Source organism: Grus americana, chromosome 1 (genome assembly GCF_028858705.1).
Source record: "Grus americana isolate bGruAme1 chromosome 1, bGruAme1.mat, whole genome shotgun sequence".
NCBI classification, from domain to species: Eukaryota; Metazoa; Chordata; class Aves; order Gruiformes; family Gruidae; genus Grus; species Grus americana.
The window spans coordinates 61,958,902-61,971,514 of NC_072852.1; the positions used below are offsets into that span (position 1 = coordinate 61,958,902).

Here is a 12,613-nt window from a genome sequence, read left to right on the forward strand (position 1 = left end):
GTTTTTACCAGCATCTCCTTCTGCTTTTAAGTAAACAAAGTAACCACTTCCAGCTTTTCCAAAGAATGGCCCTACTCTCTTCTGTTTTCTTTGTTTTGTTTTGTCTTATACCTTTGGTGACTATATTTCAAACATAAATCTGCTAGTTTAGCTATAGCTCTCTTTAGAACAGCGGTTCTGCCATGAAAGATGAAAAAATGTATAACCACTCTGAATAGCTTAGCAGCAAAGGAGAGGCCTTCACTGACTACTGACAGCAATGATCTAATCCTACTTCATGCATGAATTCCGTCTGGCTTCTTGATGACAGTTTTTACTGTTTGACTGTTTTCGCACTAATAGCTATGAACAGGTGAATTACACGTAAACAGCTTCAAACTAATTTTCTTATGAATGACTGGGGTTTTTTTTGGGTTTTTGTTGGGTTTTTTTTTCAGTTTGCAGTTCTCTTCTACTAGCTATTTGCATGTTTCCATAGTTCCTTTGAAACTGTTTTTCTGATTTCTAGGACCAGTACTGTCTAAATCCTACTTTCTTAAAGGAGCAGACCACTGCAGAAGGTTCATCATCACAATGTCTGCTAAAAATGTATATGACTATAATTATTATTATTATTATTATTAGAAGCATGCTCAGATAGTAGCTGATGTAATTAAATGCTTGAGTTTCACAAAGCAGATGTGAGCTTGGAAAATGAGAATGAGGAACTCAAAAATCAGTCTTTTTCTTCCTGTTTCTTCATCTCCCCCATGAAGAAACAAAAAGTGTGAAAACATTTTCTCACAGGAGGAGAAGAATGCTCAGAACAATATTTAAAATTAAATTATTGCTGCAACTGGCTCCTTCCACAGAAACTATTTAAAGTATATTTTGTTTTAAATTGTAGGCAATTATACTATAGTATACCACAGGCCAAATTTTGTGCTGTCCATAATTGTTTTACCAGGCATGTTGATATCACCACATATATTCCTTACATCTATGCTTATCGTTCAAGCCTTTTTACGTAAAAAAAAGAGCTGTTCTGTTGAAGTATTACATCATCAGTCAGAAAAGGTATCTAATAAGACTCAAGCTACCTTGGTGTGATTTGCCATTTTGTTTCTTAATTTTCAACTGATGATTTTATATTTTCAGTACTTGATTGTTCATATTTAGAAATTGTTGATGTGATATCAGCTTAAATGTATCAGTGTGCAATACAGCCATTTTTAGTATTTTCTATATTTTTGTTAAAACTTAAATTGTATTGTTTATTTCATAACTATATTTAAATACTTTAGATTAAATTCTAATAACTTATTTCTCAAAAACTTCCTTTAGATACTTTTTTTAAGTAAGTTTATACATTTACAGTGAAAAGAAAATTAGTGAAGATTTTTTTAAACTCTCTTCTTTCTTTTCTCCTGAGGGGAAGAACAGAGAGGAAGCCTCTATTCTTATGAAATTTGGTGTCTCTAGCTAATGCTAGGACTGGAATAATAATTAGAGTTTAGCTCACTGGAGACTCTATCTAGATTTATTGCTATGCCCAAAAGTCTTACTACACTGGAACATTGGGTTATTCTGCTTAAAATAGATTTCATGTCCCAACAATTGATATGTTTGATTGGAATTCAGTTCAAAATTAGGGTTTATGCTAGTCATTGAAGGGAAGCCAGGGAAGTTGGTATACCAGCTAGATGGAAAGGAGTTAGCTAGGAGAGAGTTAACTAGGATTATTGGCATGTACTAGCTAGCTGCGTAGGTGTGGAGTTGGAAGAGGTTGCCAAATTTGGGTTAACACTGAGATTAGATTTGGGGCTAGAGTTATGATTAAAATTTATTCTACTCAGGACCGTGTCTGAGTTAAAATAATTAATGCTAAACTTCAGGCTTTAAATGTTAACTAGTAAGTATTTCAAATCAAGTTTCTTAGAAACTTACGCCGTGTAGGTCAAACTTCACTTTGTTTTTTAAATTTTTCTTTGTAAACTACATTGTAATGAATATGCCAGTGATTTTTCATTTGTTTCCTAAATCTTTTCCCTACAAATAATAGTTTCTTATGTATTTGCATGGTAATGTTCTCTATATAATTGCTTAAGTTGAACCCATATAACTCAAAGACAGTAAATTATTAATACTGAGTCTTACTGTTTTTAAACAGCTTCCTCTACTCCATTCCAATCTTTTAATTGTGGCCACAGGCAAAACTTAGTTACATGTTATGGTATTTTAATAGTAGCTATATTTGTCATTTGTAAATAAACAATATATATTATTTTGTGACTATAGCTAGTACTGTTTCCTTTGCTTTATATAAATTAGAGATAATATGTTTCTTTTATTAAAGGAATAACTAATTACTACTAATATTTCCATTTCTCCTAAAACATGCCCCCCCTTCCCCTTTTTTTAATCTAAAAAAACCCAAACAACTAACACTCAACCCCAAAAAGGAGATGGGGAAAGAAACTTGGACTTCTTTCTTCCTTTTGCACATTTACAGAAATTTACATATCTAGTTACAGATGGCCTAATGTATCCCAGAGGAATAAAAAAAGAAGAGGGGCCAGTTTGAACTGATCCTTTGCTACTTTTACAGCTGTCATGGCCACTCACATTTTAGTCAGCCAATGCAGTTGGAAAGCAGATCCCACATGTGTGTAGGGGGAAGGATTAGTGTGCTCAAGTACACTTCTAAGAGTTACTCCCATTTTTCTTCCTATATGTACTTCTGGAAATACTTCTCTTTTGGTGATATATGTAATTATCTAGTTAGCGCTAAAATGGCTGCTTCCGCTCTTTATATTTTTTTTCAATGTCTTTGTATTTCTTTCTCTTAGGAAACAGAGTCTTTCTAAAGCAAGAACATACCACAAAGCCCTTGGAAATGTGTGGTTTCCAAGATGCATGTATCTGAACATGTAATAAGGAATAAAAGTATGGAGTAGCTTCAGCTCAGGAGAGGTATATAAAGCTGTGAATGGCAGGGAAGAGGCATTCAGAAAATGATTAGACAACAGATTAAAAAAAAAGTTAAAGAAACTTTTTTACACAATACGTGATTGGGATGTGGAACTTACAGCCATGGAGTATTGAGAGGACCAAAGTGATTTTAGAAAACTCTTTGGATAAACTAATCAAAGAATCCACTGAGGAGTATTGAATGAACAGATGCAGACAGAAACTTGAGTGATGAAATCCCTGAGGCAAACAGAAGCAGAAGCTGGCAGAGCACACAGAAAGAAGCATCACTCTAAACTTGTCATTTTCTTTTCTTCTTTCCACAAGCCTGAACTGTTGACCATAGTCAGACACAGGATACAGGGCTAGATGAGACCTTTGGCCTCACCCAGCACAGACATTCTTCTGTTCTTTCTGTCATTTCCCGGCTTTCTCAATGCAAGAATAACCATGGGAATAATGGGAATGTTGTAAAGAAACTCACAGTTTATGGGCTGGTAATGAAGCAGGTGGGATTCACCTCTGAACTGTATTATGAATTAACTATTTCCCCCTATGATTTATTAGACTAACTACTCAAATATAATGCAACAAATTGTAAGTTTCCGGCTCCTTTCTGCAGAAGAGTTGTTTTCAGCTAACAAGACTGGAAGGGGGAAATTATTTCTGTACAAGCTTTCTGTTTGTAACAGAACTATACGCCTGTGCTCAGCCTTTGGTTTGAGAGGATGCTTCACAACATACCCAGAAGAGGTAAGGGAAAGGACTGTAGCATTCTTATGTAGGCAAGGGCCAAATCAAACATCTTTTTTGGCCATCATCACAGATTCACAGAATGGCAGGGGTTGGAAGGGACCTCTGGAGATCATCTAGTCCAAACCCCCTGCTAAGGCGTGATCACCCAGAGCAGGTTGCACAGGATCGCATCCAGGCGGGTTTTGAATGTCTCCAGAGAAGGAGACTCCACAACCTCTCTGGGCAGCCACTGAAAAGAGTCTGGCCCCATCCTCTTGACATTTTTCCTTTAGATATTTGTAAGTGTTGGTGAGATCCCCTCTCAGTCTCCTCTTCTCCAGGCTAAACAGACCCAGCTCTCTCAGCCTTTCCTCATACGAGAGATGCACCAGTCCCCTAATCCTCCTCGTAGCCCTCCGCTGGACTCTCTCCAGTAGTTCCCTGCCTTTCTTGAACTGGGGAGCCCAGAACCGGACACAGCACTCCAGATGTGGCCTCACCAGGGCAGAGCAGAGGAGGAGGATAACCTCCGTTGACCTGCTGGCCATGCTCTTCTTAATGCACCCCGGGATACCATTGGTCTTCTGGGCCACGAGGGCACATTGCTGGCTCATGCAGAGCTTGTTGTCCACCAGGACTCCCAGGTCCTTCTGCGCAGAGCTGCTTCCCAGCAGGTCACCTCCTAACCTGTACTGGTGCCTGGGGTTATTCCTCCCAAGGTGCAGGACCCTGCACTTGCCTTTGTTGAACTTCATTATGTTCCTCTCCACCCAACTCTCTAGCCTGTCCAGGTCTCGTTGAATGGCATCCCAGCCTTCTAGTGTATCAACCAGTTTTGTATCATTAGTAAACTTGCTGAGGGTACACTCCAGCCCCTTGTCCAGGTCATTGATGAAAATGTTGAATAAGACCAGACCAACCACTGACCCTTGGGGCACACCACTAGCTACAGACCTATATATATAATTTCTTTTAAGTTCATCTGAGTGCTTTAAAAATAATTGCGAAGCTATCAAACATGGGGATTCAAGTAGTAAAAGGTTAGCAGTTCTTTCTGCCTTAACAACTCCCTAAGAGCTGTAGCTATGAATCCTTGTCAAGTAGCTGGGGGAAAGCACTAGAGGGCTCCCCAGGACCGTCGCTGGGACCCGGCTCCTGTTCCTCCAAGAGAACACGGGAATGCTCTGCAATAGGAAGACTCGGTATATTGAATGTGGAGGTCCGTGTTGCTTGTCATTTGGCAGTAATGATCCGAAGACTTTGTTTAAACCTTTGCTTTTTTCTCACAGAACGTGGCTTAAATACATGCATTTATCTCTTATGCATGTTGCATCTCTGAACTAGAAGATTAATTTATAACGCTGTTTACTAAAGGGATGAGGGCTTAAAGTAAATGAAGATCAGTTGAGAACCTTGTCTCTTTCCTCTTCCCTCCTTCCTTTTTCAATTTAAGGTCACAGCCAGAAGTTCAATGAAGAGTTGAGTGCCTTTAGGAGTTGATCTTCCACTGTGGGATGGTACAAATTCTATAGCAGAGCCAGGTTGAGCAAGATTCCTTTTACCATGTAAGCTACCTGCTATATATCTATCAAAAATGGAGTAAGGTGAGCCCTAGAAGAGGAGTCATTTATTCCCTCTTCCCATTCTCCAGCTATTGCAGAATACATTTTCTTCTTCTGTGAATTAAATGTGAAGAGGAAGATGGCCAATCCTTCCTTAAAAGACGCATCTCAATGTTAACATCTTTTTAGATTCTTATAGTAAGGTGTTCTACGGTAGTCTCCCATAGCTAAAAAAAAAAAGTCCCATGCTCTTATCCCAAGATTTAAACTGGACCTGAGTAGTTTCACTGGTCCTGTACGTAACTGGAGTCTGTCATTGCTCACTTGTGACAGATTGTGTAATATCATTCTAAACTATGAATTGCTTCCATAGTTCTGTGTTTAATTCAACTTAGTAGACAGGCAGTAGAATTTGAAGTTCTAGTAGGGAACAACTGCCTTGCCTTAATTTTTACATCATATTCACTTTAAAAAACCTGGGCAGGGTGAATTTCAGTTGTCTGGTTTAAAATTTGTAAACAGATTCATATGTGTACCTGATTTCCTCCTCGTTTAGCAGCATGGGGACGGTTGGTAGCCTATTTATTTTTTATTTATCATTCCTTCCAGCACTTTAGAACAGAAAATCCCAATACAGTGCTAGTATATTACCATAGCAGAAGGTTTTTTAAAAAAGAATCTAAGCTCTAGTTGTGTCCTGTCCCTGGAGATCCCCCACTCCTGAGAGCCACTCCTGGCTTTTGTTCTTTTCAAGAAGAAACTTATGACAGTATTGCAACAATGGGGTAGCTTTTATAATCCATTTTACGTCCAACTCCATTTAAAGGACTCAGGTATGAAACCTATTTTGTAAGTTTTCTCTGCACTTTTTTCCACAGTGAAATTAAGACATTTATACATACTAAAATGTTGAACAATAAGGGTAAAAAAAATTAACTCCTCTCACTTGCTGTTGACTCAGAGGAACAAAGCTAAGCCATTGCTGAGTAGTCTTGAAAGTTCTGTCTTAGTGTGTAAAAAAACAACCAACCAACCAAACACTTGGTGCATTTTGTTTCCTATCTTTTTCTATCACCATGCACTTTGGTTTTATTGCTATAAAACACATATTCACCCTCTTGAAAGTTCATCTAACTTTTGCTTTCTTTGCTGTAAAAATGACAACTTATGTAATTTTATGGACACATATTTCTTTTTTTCCTGTAGCTGCTGTTAACAGACTTAAAATATGTGGAATTCAGCTAGTGAAAGGTTTGATAATCAGCCATGGGTCAGTCATGTTTTCTAAGATTTGTAAAGCTGCCCTTGTTTCTGACTACCTGCTGACTTCTGAAATGGTCCTGTTGCACTGCAGATATAAATTATATTTATTTTGGTTATAGTTTATGAATCATTATGCACTAGCAAGACTGTCTTCTCATATTTTTTCCTTTTCTTAAACTTCTTACAAAACATTTCTGTGGCAGAGTGACATATGTGTATGTATAGTTTATATTTTACATAATTATTATTTATTTAGAAGTTACCTATTAAATAATTATTGGTTAGTATTCATTGTTCATTTGCTGGACTGATTTCTGACACATCTCACTGATGTGCCTTTTTTTTTTTTTTTCCAGAGGAAAGGAATTTTATGCTATACTTTACTTATTTTTACCATTGTTTGTAATTCTTGGACTACATTCTTGGACTAGCTCTCCAAGCTTGAAGATTAGTGCAGATAGTCAAATACTCTCTCTTTTTTCATGAACACATTCTAACAAGTTCTTTAGTTGTTAGTAGGATTAAAAAATAAATTATCATAAAAACCATACTTTTTTAAACTTTAATTTCCTTTTCTGTGTTGGTAGAAGTTCTGTAATAAAGAGTGCAGTGGGCTAATTGTTGATGTACAAGTGAAAAAATTTCAAAAATTAGTGGTCAATTAGAGTAATGCTCACTATTGCAACTGTATTTTGCTGTTGAATGTCTGCAACAGAGGATCTTTGCTGACCAGCAGACTTTGCCTTCTAATGAAATTGGCAACCTCTCAAAAAATGTGGCAAAACCTTGGAACTTGTTTTGTGCCCTTTTATATGTTACTAAATATACTACATTAGAGCTGTTCTCTCATTCTGACCTTTAAATCAGTTATTAGGCATCTGGTACATGCTAATGCCTCACCTTGGTTCCATATGAGAGGAACAGACAGAGAGGGAGGAAGAAGAAGTAGCAGGCATACAGTATGATTTATGTCTTGAGGGGGAAAAAAAAGCAGAGAGAGAGGGGAAAAGGAGAGAAGTTTCAAAATTTTAAATAAATAGATGTAGAATGAACGATGCCTTTCCACGTGACCAATTTTAGTGCATACAGGGATCTTTCTTCATTGCAAGTGGAGGGAAGGATGTGCTTACCTGGGCAGTAAGTAGTTCAAGAACTTTACATCAGTACATTTTTGTCTTTTTTTATTAAGTTCGATAGAACAAAACTATAATTATCAAATAAAGGAATCGTGTATTGTGTGTACTCTTTTTAAGAACTCTTTACATTAGGCCCACCTCTTAGTTCACAGAAAGAGGAAAAAGGAGGAAAAAAAGACACCACAAAGGAAGAAGGAGATAATATACTGTAGGATAGTTAGATATGGAAAGGAAAAAATTACTTCTCTTTTGGGCTTTGTCTCATTCTAATAGCTTTCTACTTTTAGCTTACCCTGTGAAACGTATCTTACTATCTTTTCTGCTGGCTCTGCTACAGAGGTTGTTACCAGTCAATACAGAAGGATAGTAACTTCTAAAAACTCTACAGCAATTTTTCCGGGAGTAATTTTAGCTCCATTAAGATAGCATCAAAGTAGTAATTGCTCGAAATTTGCAGCCGTTGTAATAAGCCTTAATACATGGGTGAGAATACTTTCTTACATACTAAATATTCTTCTTTGGTGAAGTGTTTGTGTGTTCTATATTAACCACTTCAGCCTGTTAATTTAAAATACATTTTGCATTAAGACTTGTCCAAATTCTGAAAGTTTAGACAATATGTATTTAATATTAAATACAGGGCCACATTTCTCATAAAACTAAATACATGTAAAAGTGGAATGTTTGCATAGTTTTTATATATATATATATATATATATATATATTTGCCATTAGGATAAATTTTCCATTATTTACTTCACCGTTGAATTAGGAAGTCTTGGATCACTGTAATAGCTTCTGTGAGGATGGGATTATAAAACCAAGTAATATGAAAAAAATAGTATTCTTTCTGTGGAGGCAGCTTTTTGCCTTATAAGCTCAGCTTCATGATGGTACTCATTGGTGTTTACTGTTGTGTTCCTATGAAATATGATGCAGTTCTGATGGATAGGCGCAAACAGCAGAATTGTGGCTGTGAATTTTCAGACTCAGATTGGTTATAAAACAACTAAGCTACTGATATAAATGTCTCAATATTACACATTGTGCTTGCATCATTTTAGATGTGCTGTTTCTGGGAAGATTACCATACTATCTGTGCTTTGGAAAGAAGGGGGTGTACATATGCTATGAAATTGTGTATAAACAAAATGCATTTTCAATATATTCAGTTTCTTTTTTGTTTTGGTAGATATGTTACAAAATATTTTTTTATATTCCATATCCTTATTGCTTTTTATCATAAAGCATCATACAAAAATCTTCTTCAAAATTCCTTCTTTGTACAGATAGTTCTGTCCTTGAGAAGATGGGAGACAGTGATCACAGATGACAGATGTTAACCACATTGTTTAGTGCAGTAGTTGAAACTTTACTTACAGCAGTGACAAAGGCTATTAAAATTCCTCCATTGCATGATGTAGATTATAATTTCTTTTAGAGTTCTAAATTAGGAAAAGCATATAGGAATGTCTTGAAAGTAAAACAGGGTTTTTTTGTTTGTTTTTGTTTTTTCTATTATTATTTTAGAGACATATTACTATGTATCTCCTTTGGTTGGTGCCTTTTTTTTGGCTCTGACTCCGATGGGGATTGTCATAGCTGCCAAACACCCAGCTACCAGAACTGTTCTCCATTCAGGATGGGAGCCTGTTATAACTGCCATGGTTATAAGCAGGTAAGTCTATTTGTCTTGCTTCATCTTGATAGTCATCCTATGTCTCTGTATATCTCATTTAACACCTGATTGTACTTAAAAGAAACATTTAAGGAGCCTCTAGAATGTAGAGTATTAATAAACTTTAATCTTCCCAAATCAAGGAAGTTAAAATTTAAGTCACAGGTGGGAATGAGTGGGGGAGGCAGCAGTTGCCTGTGGCAATGACTGAGCAGAAGTGTGCCGTATCACATGAAGGAAATGGTGAGCTATTCATCTCCTGCAGCTACCAATCAAGATTATACACTGATCTAAGAGATTATTTAATTCAGTGAAAGTTATTAATCTTAAAAGTGGAGTGTTTGGCTGAAATTCTATGGTCTTTGTTATACAAGAAGTCTATTTTAATATATAAATAACTATAGTGATGTTAGTCTGTAGCTGAGAAGGAGGTAATGGGGCGGGGAGGAAAGATGAATTAAGAAGAAAATTGTGGCTTGAAGATGTTCTAAGGCAGATTGCTAAAAAAGTTTTTAAATACTAATTAATGTACCTGCTCGCCTTATTCTAAATATTGTACTTTGGTTTTCAGTATTGGTGGCCTTATTCTGGACACAACTGTATCTGATCCTAATTTGGTTGGAATTGTTGTTTATACCCCAGTAATTAATGGTAAGATTCTGACAAGTTTATGTGCTACTATATATCAATTGATATACCTTGGTCTGAGAAAAGTCTATTATGCTAATTAGTATCTGCTACATTAATTTCAAGTTTTGATTTTGATATAAGTGGCAGTTTATTTGAACACCTAAGAAATTCTTCCCGATCTTATTTACTGTAGCCATTAAAACATGACAGAAAATGTGAGAAGTAGGAACCTAAACTATGCATTAAGAAATAGTGTAAATATTGAAGTAGTATATGTTAAATGATCAAATATTATATTGAACTGGTTATGACTGAGGAAAATGTAGATAAAATTTTATTTCAAAGGATTTTCTTATGAACATCCAAGGACAAATTTTCAAAATAGTAATTTGCTATTTACGTGTAATGTACATAGATATCAGAACTAACAGGAATGCTACAGGCAAGTAAATAGGTTTCTCAAGAAAAATGTGCGTTTTTTCCCATGCTTGGTATGCATTTTCCAGGTGTGTAAGAATATATTTCTGAAAATTTGGTCCTTAAGTGTTCTATCATCTAAGGATAACCACAAGGCAAATATTATAAGGACAGTTAATATCTCTTAGGCTGATGCAGTTTGAAAATGCAAACTTTTGAGCTTTTTTTTCCCTTTTTCTACGGTATCACAGGGTTGATACAAATACAGTTTGCAATAATTATAATCACCAGCTCTGTTCCCACTGTATTGCTGCCTAGCTGTTCTTTTTCCCTTTTATATTTCTCCATTTTATTTCTTACATTTTGCACTTTTACATATTGTTGATTTTTAAACCATTTCTCCAATTATCAAGATGATTCTGACTTCTAATTTTTGGCTTACGAAGTACTTTTGACTTAACTTGGCCTTTGCAAATTCCATATGGGTATATTCTATTCTGTTTTCTAAGCTACCACTTAAATGAATTACAACCACTTGTTTTCCACTTTGATAATAAAATGTTAATATAGACACTGAGTTTTAGTTTTGAACCACATTGCCCTGATATAATTAATTTTCCAGAGGTTTCTAATGGAAATGTAGCATGGGATAGCACCAAAACACTTTGCTAAGCTTTATTACAACTGAGAGTTAGTATATCTATTGCTGTGCCCATTAGGCAAGCTGTTCAGTTAGAGGAGGAAATCATACTGTTTTGACAGAAGCATGTTCTTGGCAAATTCATGTTAGCTCTTGTTTTACAGCTTTCACATCTTCTAGATGCTTATAAATTGTATTTTTAATAATTTGTTCTAATACTTATGTAGGAATAGAAATTCCACGCATATACAGATTCCCCAGATCATCCTTTTTGGCCCCTTTTTAGGATATATTTTCTGTTTTCCCCATTACAGCCCTCTGGTATTCTCTAGCCTCCAGTTTAATCAGTTTGCAAAAATGATCACTGATAATTCATGGATTGTTCATCTAGCTCTCTAAGGATGCACTAAATTTAATTTAACCTCAGGCACTACAGACTTAATACATATCAGCTTGTGATCAGACATCATCATTTTTATGAAAGCAGTAGACAAAAGGAATCAAGTATTTCAATCTTCCATGGAACATGTTGCTTGTTCTTCTTTCCCATATATTTCCTTTCTTCTTACTTTTAATATGAAGCATTTCTCTGTTGCCATTTGTGTTCCTTGCTTACTATAAATTCATTTTTACACTTCAGCTTTTATGCTTCCTTGCCTGTGCCTTGTCTTTATATTAATTTGAGATTGCAAATGCTTGCACACCTTTTGTGTGTTTCCATTTTTATTTCCAGCTACCTAAAGAGCAGGGCAGACATGTTGATCTTCAACTTTTTCTCTGCTTGTCTGAAACTTGTCTTATAATAGTCCTTTTTAGTAACCCCTTAGATTTGCTTCCTAAGAGAAGAGGATTGTTTTCCCTTTTTAGGCAGGTGTACCCAAACCAGTACTCTTACCAGTGGTCCTGCTTTCCTAGATGACATCCCCTGATTACAAAAGCGAACAACTGTCTGGTGATTGTTTCTTCCTGCATCCCCATAGCCTTCTATTTCTGCTCCAGTACAAAACCAGAATACTTCTGGATTTTCTCTATAGACTCACTTATTCTCTATAGACTCACTTCTAGACTTGCTGCCTACAATGGATACAGGCCTTTCTCAAGGCCTCAAGCTCCTACCAGATGTTGCAATGATGATCGTCTTTTACCCTGTAGCAGTTATGGACTGCTTTTGTAAGTGGAACTATGCATCCTGTTCAAGGTCATTTTCTTTCACAGAAATTGGCTGTGAAACCTGGATTGCCTGTGTGTTGACATTTTACCTTTTTAACATTTTTAGCTAATGATTGGACTTAAGTAAACAATATTAATTGCTAAGAATGACATCTTACTATAAACATGTCTCTAGAGAAAAGGGTAAACTTACCACTTTGTTTTTTATTTTCTCTTGTAAGTTTATCAACAGAATTAAAGCAACGTGCATGCATTCTTTTAAACTATCTTTAGAGAAAAAGAAATAGCAAAAAGCTGTACATAGCCCTGGATCATCAGCTGACAAGATAAAAGATCCTTGATAAATTAGGCAAATGAAGAGAGGGAAAGCTGGGGCTATTGGAGCAGGCAGGGAGGGAAAGGATCTGGGAAGGCAGGGACAGCAAGAGTCATG

General features: G+C 36.1%; 1 protein-coding gene across 1 annotated transcript in view; it reads left to right on the top strand.

The window, feature by feature from the left end:
• Positions 1 to 12,613, top strand: part of SLC41A2 (solute carrier family 41 member 2) — a 61,997-nt gene that overhangs the window by 24,213 nt on the left and 25,171 nt on the right. Inside the window, exons 7-8 of the mRNA XM_054846545.1 lie at positions 9,176 to 9,323; positions 9,895 to 9,974. Of these exons, the coding sequence (XP_054702520.1) occupies positions 9,176 to 9,323; positions 9,895 to 9,974 (228 nt within the window). The remainder of the gene's footprint in view (positions 1 to 9,175; positions 9,324 to 9,894; positions 9,975 to 12,613) is intronic.